Source organism: Rhinichthys klamathensis, unplaced genomic scaffold (assembly GCF_029890125.1).
Source record: "Rhinichthys klamathensis goyatoka isolate OS25496 unplaced genomic scaffold, OSU_Roscu_1.1 h1tg000522l_1, whole genome shotgun sequence".
NCBI classification, from domain to species: domain Eukaryota; kingdom Metazoa; phylum Chordata; class Actinopteri; order Cypriniformes; family Leuciscidae; genus Rhinichthys; species Rhinichthys klamathensis.
The window spans coordinates 205,862-228,480 of NW_026607001.1; the positions used below are offsets into that span (position 1 = coordinate 205,862).

Sequence of the window (22,619 nt, forward strand, 5' to 3'; positions counted from 1 at the left end):
CACACACACACACACACATATTTTAACTGGATATAACATTTGAGTGTCATGTTTGTTTATAAATTATACATTTTAAGTATTTTGTGTATTTTGTTAGCTATAAAGAATCTATTTTACTTTTTTGTTTTTTACATACACTAGGCCTAAATGTTTTTGGTAATTACTATTTTATTAGAAGGAAGACTCAACTGATATTGTTTTTAGTTCAGAGTATTGTAAGGATATGTCGATGGTATCCTAAGGAGAACTATTTATTAATTTGTAGGTACTTTTTCATATTCATAATACACAGTAAGACCACGTTTATTGTCTCGAGGAAATCAAACAGTATTGCATGCAGTTTCCTCAAGCAAGTGCAAAACTCATGATGTATTAGATATATCTTTAATATAATTGTGTATGACTAGCCTAACATTCTGTATTTTGTAACATTTTATATTTTGTAACCTGTGTATTATTGCTAAAATTACCAAACAGCTGCTAAACAACTACATAGCCCCCCTATGAATACAATGGTCTCTCCCGTTGCTCTCTGACCTGTCACGTGGTGCGGATGTCCTTCGCTCTTCTGCAAGCTAAACATGGCTGCGCTCTTAAGATCAGCCCGGCTTCTCAAATATTCATCGGCTTCATTGCTTCAGGTCTTAGGAAACAGCAGACATGCACCGGCAGCTGGTCGTCTTTACAGCGGAGTGGTCGGGACTCCACGTATTGGGTTTTGTGTGCGTCAGGCAGTTCCGGGAAGGTTAAATGTTAACAGGTATAACGCAGCATGACTCTATGCCATGCGTGTTTAGATCATGCAGTTGTCATTGAGAGGTGATCACTCCTCTAACTGTACTATAACGCATTGATAATGTCCTCTGTGCAGGTTACATACTAAATATCAACGAAAATTTCTAAATATTGTCATTTGGTCATATAATGATGTTGTATAAGAGAAATGGCTTCCTTGCATAAGCTCATAACCTGCAGTGTCAAACATGAATATCACTGCAGAAAATATGAACGTAGCATTGCCCTTTTTTCAGCTTCTTTATAATGCACATAACATTTATAAATCATATTATTTTTCAAACAGTCTTATTTGGAATCAAAGTTTTCTATCATAAAGCCTCACAATCAGTTTAATAAAATAGTCATTAAACCTACTAAAAATTATGATAATGTATATGTCCATATAACTCTAGTTGTGTAACGTTATTTTAGGCTAATACTAGTGTTGCTGAGAACTGTATGTTAGCATGGGTCAAAATTCAAGGGTCAACACGTCAAGGTCATTTTAAGCCATCTGAGAATACTGCACATTTTATTGGCCAACTTTTAATCTGTTAGTTTCTTGCATGTTAGTTACTCTATTTAGGGATACAATGACCTAAATAGTTAAACTGTGACCCTCATCGTCTATGGTGGTTAACTCAAATCTACATAAAATACTTAAGCATAAGTTTTTCTTTTCCATAAATCCACATAAGGATAAGGCTGTGTTCTGGGGAGAAAAATATAGCCTATATATTTGTTTGTATTTTTGTGTTGGTAGTACCTAGGCTCAGCATTAACATATTTGGCCTCCTAAATTGTTTTCTGGGGAAATTTTTACCATTTATAAGGGCATTTTCCTAATTCCTAATTTTTTATGTCCAACTCTTACATTTAATAAATACATTTAATTAACCGTAACCAATGAAATTAAGCTAGCATCAACAAAATCCATTTTTGCATCTGAAGTGGGATTTAGGTGAATTTACACAGATTGTTTAATGCGCCTCAGAGGTGACATGAATATAATTTCACTGCAATTACAATTGCATAAATATCAATATTAAAAAGAGATTTTAGTTTCAATGAGTGAGTCATTGAATCATTTTTTTCAGACAATTATTTCAAATGGCTGGTTCCTTCAGGAATGAAGCAAGTGACTGATGACTATGAATGGTTAATTGAATCACTCACTTAATTGATTAGTTTAAAAAAGCAGATTCATTCAGTAACTAAACACCGCAATGTTGTTCAGTGACCCTCAACAGTTCTGCTGTGGTTTTGTTTTGTTTTTTTCTTCTTATTTTAAAGGCATTCTAATAGGCTACATCTTGATGGTGTCAGCTTGCACATTGGTAAAACAACAATTATAATGTTATTATAGACGATACAAAGCCCACCCCTACTTAGACATGAAACGAGCAGGTGTTCATCATAAATGTGGGATTAATCAGAAATCATTGTATAAATCAATCATAAATTGTTTAATTTATTAAATTAATCTCATACAAGTTGTTTTAGTAGTAAGCACCTTTAACATATTCATTTCTTGTAATGCTAAGGCTGTACACTTATTGCAGACACTTCTTCTGCAGTTTGTTGTCATACAGATCAGCCTTGCCCTGTGTGAGTTGTCGTCAGTATGGAGTTGTCCCGGAGCAGAGGGGGCTGGTGAGGGATGAGGCCAGCGTGGCAGTCCGTTCCAAGCAGGCTCAGCAGTTTGACTGGGCTCTGGAGAAACTAGACAGCTCAGTCCGAAGGACAGGCAGGGTCACCAAAACACTGCTGCTACGCATCTTCCATGACATCTGCAGAACAGGTACTTGTTCCTTTGCTTGAGGATCTTTCCTGGATCCATTTCCATATAAAAATCTCTACCTGTTCTGTATGTCATTTCTATAAAATCACTCCAAATAGGATATCCAAGTGGAAATCAAGCCCTGTTGTTGCTGAGAAGCTGTGGCTCACTGCTTCCTGAGGTTCCCCTGACTGAGCGCATAGAGCTGGCACAACGGATCTGGGATAAGCTTCAAGAACTTGGTATGAGTTAAAGACCCTTGAACAGTTACTGGTTGTACCTCTAAACCTGGGATTTGAACTTTCATATTGCTGTTTGTTGCAGGCTCCATCTATGATGTGAGCCATTACAATGCCCTGCTCAAGACGTACCTGCAGAATGAGTTCAAATTCTCTCCAACCGACTTCCTTGCTAAAATGGAAGCTGCTAATGTTCAGCCAAACAGAGTGAGTATAATTAAAAGTAAACAATATTCGGGGTAAATATTTTAGATAAAGTGGACATTGGATGAAATTCTTGCTTTTTTGCATTTAGTTAGATTTCTGGCTTGTCTGCCAGGTCAGAAAAGCTGAAAAGAAAACACGCAGCCAGTTTCTTATGGGCTGTCTGAGTCTGAAACCGTGTCATCCAGCGAGCTGTTTCAATTTGCAGCCAGTTTCTACTTAGGTAGCTAGCTATTTGAATAAGAATAATGCAATTTTAGCTCTGAGCGAGCTGTGCACTGTCGGCCATTTTCTCCAGCAGCTGTAGCGACAAGAATGTGTCGTAAGCAACTTTGTAAGAATGTGTCATAAGGTGTTTTGTTGTTGGATGTAAGTGTCTTCATGTACTCCTGACATCAGAGCCACTGAAGACGCAGTGGATTAGTTTTATTTTTGAAGGGAGTGTGGCCCCATATACCTAAATTTGTTTATGTCTGCAGAAATCATTTTACACCAGACTCATGAACGATGGTCAATACAAAGGGACAATACAAAACACAGGTTTTGCTAAAAAGTTATTTTCTTGTACTGTGCATTCAGCTCTTACAGTCATTTTCTGGAGTGAATGATTCATCTTATGTGTGATGCACAATAAACTTTAAAAAAAAACTCAGTAAAGTTATTGCCATCGTTCGGACAGGGTCCACTACAACAGGCTTGTACTAATAGTGGATTAAAGCAAGATGGCAACGTATTTTAGAACTGTGATTAAACAAAACTATACCTGTTCTATCTCCATACAGCACATATTCTCTGGCTCTCCTGGCATCATTGTCCGACTCCGGTTCGAACTGAACACTGTTACTGACAGTTTCTGACATTTTCAGTGCCTCAGATTGTCCTGTTTTGATGAGCTCTTGAAGCTCCTTTTGAAGAGACACATACACAAAAACGGCAGATAGAAATAAACAGTAAACAATATGTAAATGACTTTTGAGTGATTTGTTACAAAAGAGCACATCAAATCACAAACACAGAAACTTGAACGTCCGTGATGCACTAGGACTGACGTCATTGGTTCTCGAGCGTCACGCTAACACGTTTCAGCTTCTTTTCTTCTTTTCCTTTTAATGGCGGTTGGCAAACCCACTTGAACATGCATACTGCCACCTACTGCATGACACATGCGTGAAAGCTGACAGGCTTAGGATAGCCGATACCGATTGTTAAAAAATGTTTAATCGGCCCGATACAGATCTACAGATCGCTAACATCCGGTATATCACATCTTTATTTAGAGAAAAAATACTTGTATGATATTAACAATTATTTTAAATGGTATCTACTAAAAATTTACTACAAAAATAATCTTTTGACTTTGACAAAATTCTTTTTTGTATCAGACAAGGTGCAAAAAACAATGGGAAAAAAAGAATTTTGTCAATCACTGATGCTAGCTAGGGAATTTAATTGGATACCATGTTTATTTGTATTTGTTATATATTATGACTATCTAGGTGACCTATCAGAGACTCATTGCAGCATACTGTGAGGATGGTGACATTGAAGGTGCAAGGTGAGTTGTCAGCAAATTAGTTTATCCTTATGTTGTAAATCTTGTAAAAAATAGAAATATTATTTACTTGGCTATCACAAGAAAAAAATGAGAAGAAACGATGCTTATATCATAACTTCTTGCAGTACAATCCTGGGCTTTATGAAGAGCAAAGACTTGCCCATCACAGAGGCCGTGTTCAACTCCCTAGTGACAGGCCATGCCCGGGCAGGGTAAGTGTATCGTGCCATTGACTTGCCTTTTCTGTGTGTTTGGCACATGTGTGTTGAGTAACTTGTGTCTGTGCAGGGACATGGACAGTGCTGAAGGCATCCTATCAGTCATGAAAGGGGCAGGGATTGAGCCTGGCCCAGACACGTACCTGTCTCTCCTCAATGTGTACGCTGAGAAAGGCGATATTGCCAAAATTAAACAGGTCCGTGATTATGGGAGATGAAATGGACTGATTAAGAAAATTGTTAATAATGTCAAATTTTTCAAATGATTGAAATTATGTATTGTCGGGTCACTGCTAAGAATTGTGCAGCTTGTAATGCAATTTATATTTATAACTTTTTTATATTTACATTTATATTTTTAAGGTTTATCCGATAATAGGACGATTAAGTTGTATTTGGCTGGTCATGTGATCTCAATATTTTGGCCCCATAAGGCAACCTACATGAATGTAAAATAAATCATTTTTATTATATCATAATATAATAAAATATTATAATATATATTTTTATAATATAATATTTAAAATGGGCTACCATTCAAAAGTTTGTGGTCTGTAAGATTTTTTTAATCAATCAGATATTGTTTTAATATGCTGATTTAGAGCTCAAGAAACATTTCTTATCATTATCACTGTTGAAAATAGTTGTGGTGCTTAATATTTTTCTTGAAACATTTTTCAGGACTCTTAAAGGTTAAACTCAGGTTAAAAAGAACAGTTTTTTTTTTTTTTTGAAAAAGAAGTCTTTTGTAACATATAAATGTCTTTACTGTCACTATTGATCAATTTTATGTGTCCTTGCTAAATAAAAGTATTCTTCTTCTTTTTTTAAGTACTGACCCCAAACTTTTGAACTTTTACATTTATTCATTTAACTGACGCTTTTATCCAAAACGACTTACAATTGCTATATATGTCAGAGGTCGCACGCCTGTGGAGCAACTAGGGGTTAAGTGTCTTGCTCAGGGACACATTGGTGTCTCACAGTGGATTCGAACCCAGGTCTCTCACACCAAAGGCATGTGTCTTATCCACTGTGCCATCACCACCCCATGAAATTTATACTTTCATATCTTATGTCATATGTTTTGTCTCCTTTAGACTCAAGAGACGATGGAGAATGCAGATATCCATCTGATGGACAGAGATTTGATGCAGGTGGTTTTCAGTCTGACTAAGGCCGGCCATCAGCAGTATGTCCCCGAGATTGTGGAGCACATGCGTCACGAGAGGAGATATGTGCCAGGTGTGTCCGCTGACTACTGTGTCATGTCATGGAAGCGAAGGGAATATGGGACCATTAGCTTTGAAGTTTGCCTTAAGCAATTACCAAAGTGGCCCATAGTGAGCCATAATGTTCCCATATGTATTCATAGCAGTATTCTATTTTAAGTGTTTTAAATATGAACCCAAGCCAATTAGAGAAATGGAATGCATACAATATTGATGCATTGAGTTATGGGATTTTGGGAAAGTTATTAATGATTGATATACATTTTTTTATTTTCAAACTGATGCATCGATTCATTTAAATTTCCTCAGACGCTATGAACCTCTGCTTGAGTCTGATTACCCACGGACATGAAGAGACAGCGTTTTCTGTGTTGAAGAGCTTCACTGGCCTGCTGGCAGACACACAGACCAATGATTCCCCAGACTTGGGAAACTTCTTTCTTCGCCACTCTGTCAATATGGACAAGGTGAGGGACCCGAATCTAAACAATTTTAAGAGTCCATATTAAGTGGACCTGTATGTCGAATTTCTGTTCATTTTAAGCTTGTTGTTATAAGTGTTGTTAATTTGTGTGTCTGTCTCTTGCAGTCTGTGGAGAACATAGCTGGGTTTTGCAAAGATCTTAAAGATTCAGGTCTGCACTCATCGCCACTGCAGTTCACCCTTCTGTGTGCCCTGGAAGCCAAGAAGACCAGTGAGTACAATGAAGTAGATTTAAAGTTTGAAAAGACTACTTAATCCTTCGTATTGTCTTTTTAAACCCCAGGCTTTTAATTAAAGCTTAGTCTATTCGAGTTTATTTGTCTATCTCTGTCTTAAAACACTTTTATTTTGCTGTGAAAATAGCCATTGATGCTGATATGACAATTACAAAAAACAATTAAATCAAAGTTATTAACCTAATAAGAATGATAAAAAAGGGTTTTGTAATGTCAAAACATTATAATACAGGATTATGTTAACAAGATTAAAATTATCCTGTGTTAATTCAAATATATCTCACAATGTTTTATTTCTGGACCCAGTTTTAAGATCTCTTTCTCTTTATTATTAGTTTAATTGATTAGGGGTGGACCGATAGACACGATTAACTGTTATATATGATGTATAAGATTTTGCTCATATCGCCTACTCCCACCCATATATCTGATAATTGCACAGCTCGATTTGTGTTAATATGCTGTTCTTTGTAACTTTCCAGATATGGCTGTTGCGCTCATGAGGAGGATGAAGGAGGAGGGCTTGCCTCTCAGACCTCACTACTTCTGGCCCCTGTTTACTTATCACCAGAAAGACAAGAACATTCCTGGTGAGTCCTGAGCTTCCAGCCTCATTCTTAACCCTCTGGGGGTCTAAGGTGTTTTTGGGGTCCTTGAGATGTTTTGACATGCCCTGACATTTGTGCTTTTTTCAGTTACTTATAAACATATTAATGGCACAGGTGAAATTACACTCTATTTAGCACAAACAGGGCTATCATAATATGTGAGCAACGTGTATGTACATGTTTGTATTTTTGAGAGAATATTGTTTATGCATGGTTATTGAAAAAACTAAAAATTAAAGTTTCTGAAATAAGGCCACAAAACACATACTAAATATGTGTCCACAAGACTTTTGACTAATGGATGTTGTCGCCTAGAGTTTTTGCTTCAAAATGATCTGAAAATCATCCTGCCTAATCATTCACATAAAACAATAGATTGTTTTAAATTGTGAAAAACATTTTTTTGTTTGGAAAGGCAATATGCGAACGGCCCAACCCCTCATGTATAATTAGATGATTCTCACCTGAGAAGACAAAGACCCGCATAATAATGAGCCTTTCATTCAGATGTGTCACACAAGAAAGAATGCGAGGACAATATATATACATATATACATACACACACATATATATAAAATCAAAATATAAATGAAAGTCAAAAGCAAATTTTTAGTCATACCTGGAAACAAATCCTGTTCAAATAGGTTATATGGGCCATTCTATAGAATTGGTTCAAAGTTAGAGTTGGAAACATCTTGAAAAGAAAATTGTCTTTTTCCATAAATCTCTTATAAAGTATTATTTTTTTATTTTGTAAAGTAGGCCAATACATTTTATCATACATATTTCAAAGTTAAGGATTCATTATTTTGATATAGCCTAGCTTGCATTGGAACAAACACTATTAACAGTTGATTATTTTATTTTGACAAAACATACTATATATTTAACATATGAGCAGAAACTGTCTAACAAAAGCTTATTTGATGTCTATTTTAGAGTAAAAACTTTATAATCTATCCAAAACTAGTCAACGAAATGTTGTCATTACAGACACTATTCTATATCACGATTAGAACAAATCTCAGTAGGCTATAGCAATATAGTTTAGATGTGTTCATGTAAGAATAACGTTTACTAATGTAGGAGCGAGAGTGAATGAACGCACAGATGCGATGTACATCTGTAGTAAACAACATCGCACGTGCGTCTGTGCCATTCATTCATTCACACACAGACACGCAATTCATATTTAAACAGTCTTTGTGCAGTTTACAGACACTTTTCAATAACGCGATTAGAACAAGGCACTTAAGAATAAACTTACTACATCAGCTGGATCCGCTCCTTGAAATGAAACTACCAGCACTTCTGAGGTAACTTTTCCAGGATTATTACGATAGTATTATTCCTCACAGCGCAGAAAGACGAGGTAAAGTACAAGATTCTTATTAAACTGGATGTTTTATCCAGCTGATGTGGGCGTTTTCATGGCTTGCCTCAACATTTGCGTTTGAATAGCGCGCGGTCTCAGTGGGCGTGGTCACATTAACCCTTTCACACGTAAGTTTAAAATATTCTAACTAGGGCTGCACGTTTTCAAGTTTTTCATTAACCGTTAACCGAGGCCCTTAGCGGTTAATACTCGGTTAACCATAGTGTGCGCGCCGCAACCCCGAGATACAGACACACGAGAAAGGGGTAGTTCATTTTTAACACCTTTAATAACTGGTTGGACCACATTTAAAACGAAATTAATTTATAGAAATAAAACGCAGTGGTAAGGACAGAGCAGTTATGGTGTGTTCAAACCGAACGCGAATTTAATTATATGCGCGAGTGATTACATACAAAGTCAATGCAAAGACGCGAATAGACGCACCATTCGCGCCGGGCGTTGCGGATGACGCGAATTGGGCGACGCGTTTGCCGCGAATGTCTTCCGCGCAAGTTGAAAAATTTGAACTCGAGCGAATGTTCAAGCTAGACGCGATAGACGCGTAACGTTATTTGACGCTCTATTCGTGTTCGGTGTGAACACACGAGACCATAATGATGCCCGGGTGTTGGCTGTTGAGATTGTACAACAACGAGGTTGTACTTTAAGTATATCTAAGCACTGCATTGCAATACTTACATTTTGCCCCGTCATTCTCGATTTTAAAGTGCTCCCACGCTGTGCTTTTCTTTGCCCGCTTCATATTAGAAAACTGGTCATGACTACTTCTTCTTGTGGACATTACAAATGTATGGGAGCGCTCTGGCGGTCTCTGGTGGTGCAAAAATGTATTACAACTAAATTCAATGCACGCCATTGACGCCACTTAACCGAGCAAAATGTTTCACTCGGTTAAGCAATTTTTAACGGTTAATCGGTTAACCATGGACACCCCTAAATCTAACTGACCCCCCAGCGTGAGTTTTTCAAGGCGACCGTTATTTAGAACCTGCCACTTTAATGTTTCCATGGTGACGCGTCATTGCTTGTCACGTGACACAGCGCAATCACAACACAGAGCTGAATGAATGATGATCTGCTTTTATGTCTTTCTTCCTTTTCTATTCAAAATATTCACAAATGTATTCGCTATAGCATGAAACACTGATATTCCGATTGTCAAATATGTGCAAGTGGATGTGTTTTGTTGTTTAAACACCTTTATAACGATCGTGTTAGTTGAGCTGTATGCGCGATGGGCGGCGCCATTTTAGTTTGTTTCACAGTTCAGAGAATCGGATCTGTTGCTTCTCACAAAATACATGAAAGTAAGTGGCCAGTGAACTGGGAGAAGAATAGGGTAAAATGTAAAGCTACTTACACAATGTGTATCTGATATGAATAAAACGTTTCGTCTTATTATAATGGAAAGGATTATTATTGCCGCTTCCATAGACATCAGTGTGTATTTTACAAACTCAAAATCATTGTTTTGCTAGTTCTTATGTGTATTTAAAGGTCCAGTGTGTGATTTTTGGCGACATCTAGCGGTTCGGTTGCGAGTTTTCACTAAGGGCTCAGCCCACCGCTCAACCCTCCCTTTCGAAGAAGCTACGGTGGCTAAAACGGGACAAACATTGTCGACTGAGACAGCAGAGAATAGCCAGCGTAAACCAAGTTTCTGTACCACAGTCCATTATAAACCACATCATGGATAAAGTTTCAGGTGAGGATCAAGGGTCTTAATACATAATATAATAATAGTAATCAGCTGATTGTCTCACGAACGTAACCAGCACATTCTCCCCACATAGCAAACCCATAATACAGCGAGGGAGAAGAACCACATGAAAATATGCAACTATATATTTTTTCTAACAGGGTAGTAAAACTTTAGCTGGCTAATATGAGCTGTTACTGTGGCTGAGCTGGTTAAAGCGTAAAGCCTTGTTTAAACTCGACGCGTCCGCATGATATGAGATTAAAGGTGTGTGTGGCAAAAATGACGTGATTATAACAGCGCGCGCGCCTCCGCATCCCCTAGACACACTTACTACACACACAATAGGCTTTTTTTCTCTGATTTTGGAAACTCGATCGACTTAACCCTCTGGGGACCAGAAACGCGCCGGCGCGTTTTGCCGGGTTTTTTTCACATAGCAGAAAAATAGACTTAAAATAGTTGATTTTGATCGTACATATAAGTGTTATACATCAATCGATCCTGTTAATTGTCTATTATTTTTCTGTATACTCACAATAAAAACAAAGTTTTGTGCTTTTTGTCAAATAAAGAAAAATAAACATGATGCGAGTTTTTGCCTTCTCTCTGTCAGTGCAGTCCATTCTGAAACACGTCCGAAAAATTAACTCTAACTCTGCAAATACTTGTCATACAGGCACGAGAGATTTTTCTTTATGAAGCTTGAATTTTCTTCTTTTCAATGAAGTAATTTATATAAAAAACAAATATTCTCAGTTTATGTAATCTGTATGAAAAGAGAGTGCTGTCAGATTTTTTTTCCCCAGCTCATTACACTTCATTACGCGTTAATCTGACACGACCACGGAGGACGCGCGCTATTCAAACGCAAATGTTGAGGCAAGCCATGACAATGCCCACATCAGCCGTTCCACCGCGGCGGTAAAATGTGGGGTGTATTTTCTGCCTTTTACCGCCAAGAGGCGCTACAATCATAGACTCTGAAAAGTGTTTGTTTATTCTCTCTAATGCGTATTCTGCCGCCGCACCGCGGCTCATTCAGAGCGATTGAAAGCTGGTAGCAGATGAATTCAACAAGTGAAACGTAGTTAAAATAATTCATAATCACAATACTGAAATTAGGCTACTGAAATGAAATTGAATAAATAATGAAAAAATAAAACATTGCAATAAAAACATTTACAGACGTACAGACGATAGCTCAGTGGTTAACGCAACAACACGAGCTTCAATCGACCCGAGCTCGAATCTCAATGTAGCATACATGTTGTTAACCGATGTTGGCCAACAGCGTTTATATTTAACCTTCTTGATGCTTAAATAGCTAACTGTTTATAACTGTTTACTTATTTAAAGTCAAGAGTTTTGTTTAATTATTATTACAACATAAATTTGCTACATTCCTGGAACCGCAGCGCTGCACAAAGGACATAAACTGATGAAGGAAGATTTGTCAGCCGATTGCATCAGAAAATGAAAATGAAGAAGCTCGTCTTTAGTCTGCTAAATTATTGTGTAATGTAAAAGAACACTAAAATTACTTAAGTTTGAAACCAAGTTCGAACATTTCAAGGTTTAAATAAAGTGTCGGGACAGTTTTTTTTTTATTTAAAACAGGGTTGCATTGGGTTTAGAGTTTATTTCTTTTGCGATGCAAAATAAGAAACACTAGGCTAATCTTATTCTTGCGACATTTTAAATTTGTATTGCCAAAGAAATGACAGCTATATTAAACAATTAAAACAGTAGGCCTACAAAACGAAAATTGTCCAAAGCAACATAATTAAATTAAAACATGCGTTTTTCTTTGCCTCTCTCGCGCTGAATCTCTTTTTAGCAAGTTTATTTAGACCACGTCCACACGAAGCCGGTGCGTTCCCTATCCGATATTTTGTTTTCCTCGTTCTAAAAAAAAATTCCGTAAACACGGCGTCGTCTCAAGAAATATCTGCGTACACACGAAACCACTGAAACCGACTGAAAACGGTGTAGTATATATGCCAGACCAGCATGGGGCGCTGTAATTCTGCCACAGAGATACACTATACACGGAGAAGAAGACTTTGAGCATGCGCATAACCTTGCGCGCTGAATACGAACCAAGAAGAAGAAGACGAAGATGTAATAATTTGCTGTAAAGAATTTGCTGTAATAAAGCTAGTAGGCTTAGTAGCTTCTGCAGCACGAACACAATCATGTAGTCCGCCATTATTGTTGTTGCTGTTACGTGTGATGCGTCACGCACGCAGCCGACACGTGATGTGATGACATCATCGTTTCACAAAATATACGGATTGGCTGTACACACGAAACCGCAAGGGTGTCGTTTTCAGATTTATCCACTTTGGGACCCGGTTTAAAAAAATAGCGGTTTCACTCTCCCAAAACGCCGGATCCGTGTGGACGAAACGCCAATACGATAAAAAATGTATACGTATACAGCGAAACGCGTCTTCGTGTAGACGGGCCCTTAGTCTCCCTCGCTCTCCATATGAAAGAGGAACATTAACACCTAGGCCTATTGTCCTGCGCGCTCGATACAGCACTGAACTGTCCCTCCAACCCCCCACCGGCTATCGGAGTCTGAGGCTGATTTAACACAAAGAGAAGTCGCAATTTACACTTAAATCGCTATTCTAGACAGTGTTGATAATGAAGGAATTAAATGATTTAAGTTACATGTAGCCTAGTGATATTTCTGTCATAAAAGTTTATTACTAAATATTTCATTATTTCAGTAATTGATGAAATAAAACTGGTTTGGGCCAGCTTTTTCCAAACAAAACTAAATATAATATGAAAAAAACGCATGTTAATTTGTTGTCATGAACAAAATGTTCAACTCAATATTAAATTCTACAGGGATCTTTGGATCCTTACAACCAGGCATGCAATTTGTGAATTAAGTTTATTTTTTTCTTTATTATTCAAATAAATATCGAACCACGGTGCTTCGTGGTAATGCTGCTAAATTAAATAACATGTATAGAATAATTATGAACTTAAATGAAACAATATCGCAACATTTCGACAAATACATTATTTGATCTGTTTTTACATTTTAATTCAGGGCGATTTAGCCTGCTAATTAGAGCGAGATTTTCACCCTTGTCTTGTCATTTTCTCATTGGGAAGCGCTTACATAGGCTACATGTTTGAGTAGATCCTCTGTACCTCTCGTTTTCATTATGGATTACATAATCAGATAACATTTATTAGCCTGAATATTTAGACATTTAAAGGCTTTAGACATAGCCGATTTCTTATAGTGACTGAGCTGAAGTGGCTTTCGGTTCATTTTTGTGACGCGCAGTTCCCGGAGACAGAGACGACAGATAAACTTTTGTCGTTAGCAAAAGTTCGAATAAAACCCGACTTTAGAAAAATGCATAGGGCCACTCGGCGTGGTCTGCCAAAACACTTAATTATAAACTTCAATATTTCATTCAAAATAATCTCAAAACGCTTTGTGAAATTTTGAAAAGCCGTGCATGCATTAAGGCCACTGGAACTAATGAACAACTGAAACGCTGGTTTTGATTTTATTGTTTGTCGTTTAAACGTGCTTGTTGCATATCTCTATTTTATATTTGATATGGTCTATTGGTGAAGTAGCCTATAGCATTGATTACTGTGGAGGGAGGGGTGTGGGGATTCAAATAATTCAGCAGAAGCAGGGATGTTTAGACCAGAAGGAAATCCCAGTCCCCCCTGGCAAATCACACTTTACTTAAACCATGTTTTTAAAAACTCTAGGTTGTAGGGAATCAAAAAAATAATAATAATAGGCCTAATAAAAACAAAATATATATATATAGGCTATATATATAAAATTACTTTTTTTACAGAACTGCTTTTGAAATTACGATTGGTACCCGATTGATACAGATGCAAAGTCGTTCTGTTGGATACTATTTTTCCTAGTGTAAAATGGAAATGCATGGTAATTTTATTTTATAAATATAAGCAAAAAACTGTATGGTGTAACAGAGTTTTAGAGCTAGACAAATCTCTCTGCATTAATAAATATAAAATTTACAGTACACAATGTTTGTTTGAGATTCGAACCCGTGTCATCTTGATGATCGGAACCGTAAGTTCTACCGCTCGGCTATTAATTTCCTCACTGAGAAATACCCAAACGTTTGTTTCTCACATGAGCGAGAAAACGTTTTGTCGTTAGCTTGTGAGTGTAGGCCTACTTTAGCCTACATGAATAAAAGTAGACCTTTTACAGTTTTAAAAGATGATATCTTATCTGTATGACCAACAATTACGCAGTAAGTTCTTTTAGCTGTTATGAGAAAAATAAATTCAAATGAACGCGCCGCCGCGTTTGTCAAACTCTAATTCAACATGCCAGAATAAAGCCAGATTTTAGAATAATGCATAGCCACTCGGCGTGGTTTGCCAAAATACCCTAATTATAAACTTCAATATTTCATTCAAAACCATCTCAAAACGCTTTGTGACATTTTAAAAAGCCGTGAATGTATTAAGGCCACTGGAACCAGGATCGTAACTGAAACGCGCTGCATGTCTCAATACAGGAGCAGAAGCACTGGTTCAGATTGTATTGTTTGTTGTTTAAACGTGCATGTTGCATATTTAAAAATATTTGTTTAAAAATAAATGTTTGTTGTAGGCTTATTTGTAAATTACCATAACTTGTAGAATTTCATCCTTACTGTTAATTGACATTAGCCCCACTTGCGTTTTGATAAATGTCCCTTTGCGCCACCTGGCGGTCATTTCGCGAGCGACTTTGAAATGCGACTGGTTTATTTTTATTGTATTGGTCTACTTTAAAAAATAATACTTTATAAGACATTTATGGGAAAAGACTATTTTCTTTTCAAGATGTTTCCAACTGTAACTTTGAACCAATTCTGTAGAATGGCCCATATAGCATTTGACCAGGATTTGTTTCCAGGTATGACTAAAAATGTGCTTTTGGCTTTCATTTATATTTTGATTGTTTGTATATATATATATATATATGTGTGTGTGTGTGTATATATATATATATATATATATGTAGGCTATATATATACAAGAAAGAATGCAATGACAATATATATATATATATATATACACTCACCGGCCACTTTATTAGGTACCCCATGCTAGTAACGGGTTGGACCCCCTTTTGCCTTCAGAACTGCCTCAATTCTTCGTGGCATAGATTCAACAAGGTGCTGGAAGCATTCCTCAGGGAGTTTGGTCCATATTGACATGATGGCATCACACAGTTGCCGCAGATTTGTCGGCTGCACATCCATGATGCGAATCTCCCGTTCCACCACATCCCAAAGATGCTCTATTGGGTTGAGATCTGGTGACTGTAGAGGCCATTTTAGTACAGTGAACTCATTGTCATGTTCAAGAAACCAATTTGAAATGATTAGAGCTTTGTGACATGGTGGAAGTAGCCATCAGAGGATGGGTACATGGTGGCCATAAAGGGATGGACATGGTCAGAAACAATGCTCAGGTAGGCCGTGGCATTTAAACGATGCCCAATTGGCACTAAGGGGCCTAAAGTGTGCCAGGAAAACATCCCCCACACCATTACACCACCACCACCAGCCTGCACAGTGGTAACAAGGCATGATGGTTCCATGTTCTCATTCTGTTTACGCCAAATTCTGACTCTAACATCTGAATGTCTCAACAGAAATCGAGACTCATCAGACCAGGCAACATTTTTCCAGTCTTCAACTGTTCAATTTTGGTGAGCTCTTGCAAATTGTAGCCTCTTTTTCCTATTTGTAGTGCAGATGAGTGGTACCCGGTGGAGTCTTCTGCTGTTGTAGCCCATCCGCCTCAAGGTTGTGCGTGTTGTGGCTTCACAAATGCTTTGCTGCATACCTCGGTTGTAACGAGTGGTTATTTCAGTCACTGTTGCCCTTCTATCAGCTCGAACCAGTCTGGCCATTCTCCTCTGACCTCTGGCATCAACAAGGCATTTCCGCCCACAGAACTGCCGCTCACTGGATGTTTTTTCTTTTTCGGACCATTCTCTGTAAACCCTAGAGATGGTTGTGCGTGAAAATCCCAGTAGATTAGCAGTTTCTGAAATACTCAGACCAGCCCTTCTGGCACCAACAATCATGCCACGTTCAAAGTCACTCAAATCACCTTTCTTCCCCATACTGATGCTCGGTTTGAACTGCAGGAGATTGTCTTGACCATGTCTACATGCCTAAATGCACTGAGTTGCCACCATGTGATTGGCTGCTTAGAAATTAAGTGTTAACGAGCAGTTGGACAGGTGTACCTAATAAAGTGGCCGGTGAGTGTATATATATATATATATATATATATATATATATATATATATATATATATATATATATATATATATATATATATATATATATATATATTGTCCTTGCATTCTTTCTTGTGTGACACCCCTGAATGAAAGGCTCATTATTATGCAGGGTCACTGTCTGAGAACCACTTAATTATTCATGATAGGGGTTGGGCCGTTCCGCCCATCCGCATATTGCCTTGGCAAACAAAAAAATGTTTTTCACAATTTAAAACAATCTATTGTTTTATGTGAATGATTTGGAAGGATGATTTTCAGATCATTTTGAAGCAAAAACTCTAGGCGACAACGTACATTAGTCAAAAGTCTTGTGGACACATATTTAGTATGTTTTTTGTGTCCTTATTTCAAAAACTTAATTTTTTAGTTTTTTTCAATAACCATGCATAAACAATATTCCCTCGAAAATACAAACATGTACATACATGTTGCTCACACATTATGGTAGACCTGTTTGTGCTAAATAGAGTGTAATTTCACCTGTGCCATTAATATGTTTATAAGCAACTGAAAAAAGCACAAATGTCAGAGCATGTCAAAACATCTCAAGGACCCCAAAAACACCTTGGTCCCCAGAGGGTTAAAATGCTTTCAAGATCAACGGGTTGGTGATTCCTGTAACTGTTTTACGGTCAAAGACAAGAGTAGCCTACTAATCAGCTGTCTCTCCACTTAACCAGCACATTTATCCCCACATAGCAAAGCCATAACACAGCGAGGGAGAAGAATTAAGTTACATGAAACAATCCAACTACATATTTACACCACTGACAAGGGAAAAGTAACTACTCACGGTGTTTATGACTATCTTCTTCTAGCTTCCTGCGGCTTCTCTTTCAAGGTAGTGACGAAACGCGGTCTGTAGCGCTGTTTGTTTGCGTTCGGCAACTGTAGAAACATGACGTCACAATATGGCGACCTTCATAGAAGGGGATTCCCGCGCCTATGTAGATATAAATGCCTCATTCTAAGGTAATAAAAACATTACGGTTTATTAAGTAAGTTCTTTATACACCACTGAACACATAGTTATGGATGTCATATTGCATTTCTGTTAATAAATACTCAAAAATGTTGCACACTGCACCTTTAAATGTCTGAAACATAAAAATAAACATTATGTGGTTTAAATACTCAATAGTTGTGATATATGACAGCACTGAGTGCGTCCGACTCTGGCTCAGCGCCAGCACGTTTGAATTTAGCATATGATCACGTGATGCACTGACCGTTCTAATCACACCGGTGTGATCGTACGCTCCAGGGACCAGCCAAGACTGATCACACCGGTGTGATCGTACGTGTGAAAGGGTTAAAATGTTATATGCTATAATGAGCTGAAAGGAAGAAGACTGACATCTCTCTCTTTTCATACAGATTACATAAACTGAGAATATTTGTTTTTATATAAATTACTTCATTTAAAAGAAGAGAATTTCAGCTTCATAACGAAAAATCTTTAAGGCCCATGTGACAAGTATTTACTTACAGTTCATTTTCGGACGCGTTTCGGAATGAACTTCACTGACAGAGAGAAGGCAAAATTCGCATCATGTTTATTTTTCTTTATTTGACAAAAAGCAGAACACTTTGTTTTTATTGTGAGTATCCACAAAAGAAAATAGACACTTAACAGGATCTAATTATGTACAACACTTATTTGTAAGATCAAAATCAACAGAGTAATTTGAGTCTTTTTTGCACTGATAAGGAAAAAAGTGAGCTCGTCGCGCCGGCGCGATAGCTGACCACAGAGGATTAATCTGTCATTATTGTGCATGTTGCAACCAATTTTACTTCCATAATCTAACGTGTTTCTGATTGGTTTTATACATCGGGATTGAATTGAATCGTGAAAAGTCTGAGTTAAATTGGGCTTTTTTTTGTATAATACAAAAAAATACTTTCTCTTGACACCTCAATAAAAAGTCTGTCAATTTAGATATTTGGTTAAATTATTTTTCTCCATACTTCCATCTGTTTAAGAGTTACAAATAAATGCAGTTACAAAAGAGCATGTCCAGATGAATCTTACTGCAACTACAGCAGCGAGAATAAAAACATCTAATTTCTTTTCTTTTTTTATCCAATAACCTTCATGAAACATGCAGGATCGCTCTCACCTTTGTTCCTGTACAGGTTTTTTGTTTGCTCAGTGTTGAAGTCTGCACTACGTGAAGGTTACATGACAGAATTTGTTGTGACTGGTTCTCATGTAAATGCGAGCGCTTTGAGGGAATTCACTTTCAATTACGTGCGCCGCTGTGCACGGCCATGAAATATTTAGCGCCATGTCGCGTTCTGTCCACAGGTGTCACCAGCGGGCAGACGCCCATCCCCCTTTCCACCCACCGGTATTCCTGCCACCCGTTCACAAGTGTGGAGAGGGGGAAAAGTATGCATTTTGATGAGGTGTGGATTTGGGCCGGCGAGTTTGGAAAAACATATGCTAGCTTTGTCTTGCCAGCCGCGAGCGAGCGGTGCTTGACAGTTTCAAGAAGCAATACAGCTCATTGCTTGTGACATGGCGCGAGAATAATGCCTCAGCCCCTCACGTAGCACACAAAAAGCTTTTACATCTGCATCTTAAATGCTCTTTGCACTAGTCACATTTTGTAAAATCCTTTTTTTATATCTTTTTGCCATTCACTTGCATTGGATGCTGGGTCCTTTTAAAATGTCATGAAACCCTACAGCACTCTTTGTTTATTATTAAGGAAAAGTAATTATTTTGTTGTTGTTTATTGGACCCATTTCATTTATCTTGTTTAAAAGGCAAAGTTGAACCAAAGTCATGAAAAGTGAGATGCGTAAATTCGTTGTGAGTACTAGTCTACGTCATGCGTTTTTGAGCTTTTTTTTTTGCATTATTCATGAGAATAACTCTTTTAATCCAATCACTGCGCTGTATTATGCACGAAATCACAGTACGGTGGAGAATATATTATTAGACCTTTTAAACGTTCTCCCTCTTTTTTAGACCTATAGCTCTGCAAAGTTTCTATGCTGATATGCATTTCAAAGAATAATTTATCAAAATGCATTTGATTTGTTCATGATAGTTATTACTAATCTCTAATGTTAAGATTTTTGTGAGTTTGTTGTCATAGGGTTATATTGTTAAAGTACATCAAGGTGCACAAACTTTTTTTTTTTCTGCGCTCATATTTTAAAGTCCCCCTGTAGTCAATAATTGTATCCCTTAAAAGTCATTTTTGGTCACCAAAATGATGTTTAAATGTTTTTTCCTGTGAAAAAAAAAGTCTTCATGTCTTAAAAATAGCTTGAATATAACTCTACACCTTTGCTTCATTTAGTATATGCTGTACCATGAATATGCTAATTAGCCCCGACTCCACTCAGTCATAGAGATCCATTCGCTAAACTTTAAAGGTAAACAGCTAATAATGTGTTGTTAATTTTACACAAACCATGTTCCCGTTCGCCATCTCAGTCAGGGAGCTGCCTTCTAACAATCATCAGAAACTCCTTGAACAACTCAGAACGTCAGCGGAGAAAGGCATTTTTCAACAGAAAAATATACTGGGATAACCTGGACTCACCTGCTAGTTTGCTGTTAATGATATGCCAAAGCCCGCCGGCACGTTGACGTGATTGGTGACAAGGTAGTTTGTGACGTAAGAAACACCAGCGATTTCAAACCACGTTTTTGAGACTGGCTTTTGCTTCACTGCAGTTTTAAAGAGAGAATACTCAGCAATGGTGTTGACTTATGAATTTGCACATGGTTTGTCTTAAAGCACATTAACATTTAAAAACTTGATTTTCACCACAGGGGGACTCTAATTTTAATTTTCCTGTATAATGTGTGTTGTAGATCTGTGTTTTGTTGGTTGTTGCTTCCACTCCACTGACACTTTTTTCTTTTTTTATGGATTACATAGAACAGCAACACTGCAATGGCTTCACCATGTGGTACATTGGTTGACTTAATTTGTGTTGTGTGGGTTTTTGGAAAGTCTTTAATGCTCATCAAGGCTGCGTTTATTAGATGAAAAGTTCAGTATTTTATTTTTAATAATTTTCTATTTGAATACATTTTAAAATGTAATTCTATCCCTGTGATGGTCATTTCAGCATCATTACTCCAGTCTTTAGTGCCACATGATCCGTCAGAAAGCATTCTAATATGCTGATTTGGTGTTCTTATTATCAATGTAAAAAAGAAAAAGAAAAAAGTGTTTCTACTTAATGTTTTTGTGCAAACTGTTTTTTCAGGATTCTGTGGTAATTATAAAGTTCAAAAGACAACATTTATTTGAAAATGAAATCTTTTGTAACATTATAAATGTCTTTACTGTCACTTGTAATCAATTTGATGCAACCTTGCTGAATTAGAATTTTTTTTTTTTTACTGACCTCAAACTTTTGAGCTGTAGCCTACATGTGCTTCACTGTTTCTACAGACCCAAGCACAGTCCCAAGTTTTGCTTTTAGCAAGATATACTATTCGCTTTAAGTCCATTTCATTTTAAAATTGAGCTTGTTTGGAAATACAGCTCTGTTGACAGTTTGAACCCTGACCTCTCCCCTTTAGTGCCCCTTAAGTAAGAGACTGCAGACTTGGTTACTTGCCACACTTAGTTCAATCATCAAACCCAGTGATGTAGCAAACAGAAATCTGGAGGTCACCCGAGAATTCATTGAACCGGATTTGTTCCATAAAAGCCTTCTCACACACTTTCTGAATTGAGAAAGTCTTGAATCGGCAAGTGATGTGACTGGCTATCCATTTTGCATCCCCATTCACATGCAACCTATCGGCCTGCACTGTCTGAGCCAACTTTTATGGCTGACAAATGGATTGATGGATTATTTAACAGCAAAACAGGTGTGCTCCTCTCATAAAAATGAAAGAATGAATAGACAGACGGCTCTCAGGCTCCATTGAGAAGAGTGTCTGGTCAACTGTTTACGTTTGCTTGAAAGCAAAGAGCTACTGAATTGCAAGAAAGGATGAATGGAGAAAGATGCACAGATGAGAATGAAATGGAGAGATGGGATAGATGGGTGGTTGGATGGAGCCTCCAGGTGCTTTACCTGGCTAATGCTCTCGCACACCGGTGGTCGTCCGCTCCTGGCGCCAGATGCAGGTTTTAATGGCAGATAAAAGCAGCGCTTATCTTTTATTCAGGTGTGTAGGTGTCCCCTGAGCATTTAGATACAGAGTGCTAAGGACCAAGGTGAAGAGTAAACAGAACACAAATCGCTGGTTCACGTGTTCCCACACACACAAACGTTTGCCCGAGTAGGTCGAGAGACTATTCCATATGCATGTGGTGCTTTAGGCGGGAGTGAAGGGTCCTGCTGGAGAGCCGGGTAGAGGCCTGAATCCTCTGCCTGAAGGGGGTGTTCCTCCAGGCCATGCCATAGGAAGACGGATGTGATGAAAATCTAATTTTTATTTTTTTATTTTTATAACTGCTTTCTCTATAAAACCTGGTTGAGTGAATTGTAAACAGCCTTGGGCTTTAAATCATGTTGCTGGTCTAAAAAAAGAACCAAACCAAAATAGCATTAGTCTTGTCCTTATGATAAAATGGCTTGTGCTTATTTCTCTTCCACATAATGGGAAAGAATCTTTTTATCGATAACGATAATTAGATGATATTTTGCTGAGTGTGTTATTGTGTTGGTACCTTTACAAGTTTAGGACTGTCGTGGACAGCTGACAAGCAAAATAATCTTATTTCAAACAGAAAAACAAGATTATTTTTCTTACCCCATTGGCAGATTATTTAGCTTTTTTTCAAGCAATAACTCTAATTGACTATAAATAACTTATTTTTCTGAAAACAAGACAATTTATTACTTGTCTAGAGAATGC

General features: G+C 37.5%; 1 protein-coding gene across 1 annotated transcript in view; it reads left to right on the forward strand.

The window, feature by feature from the left end:
* The first annotated feature begins 542 nt into the window (after positions 1-542).
* lrpprc (leucine-rich pentatricopeptide repeat containing) overlaps positions 543-22,619 on the forward strand; it is a 70,004-nt gene continuing 47,927 nt past the window's right edge. Inside the window, exons 1-11 of the mRNA XM_056238395.1 lie at positions 543-760; positions 2,355-2,578; positions 2,677-2,799; positions 2,882-3,003; positions 4,497-4,555; positions 4,681-4,767; positions 4,844-4,970; positions 5,874-6,018; positions 6,315-6,472; positions 6,595-6,700; positions 7,208-7,315. Of these exons, the coding sequence (XP_056094370.1) occupies positions 582-760; positions 2,355-2,578; positions 2,677-2,799; positions 2,882-3,003; positions 4,497-4,555; positions 4,681-4,767; positions 4,844-4,970; positions 5,874-6,018; positions 6,315-6,472; positions 6,595-6,700; positions 7,208-7,315 (1,438 nt within the window). The 5' untranslated portion in view covers positions 543-581. The remainder of the gene's footprint in view (positions 761-2,354; positions 2,579-2,676; positions 2,800-2,881; positions 3,004-4,496; positions 4,556-4,680; positions 4,768-4,843; positions 4,971-5,873; positions 6,019-6,314; positions 6,473-6,594; positions 6,701-7,207; positions 7,316-22,619) is intronic.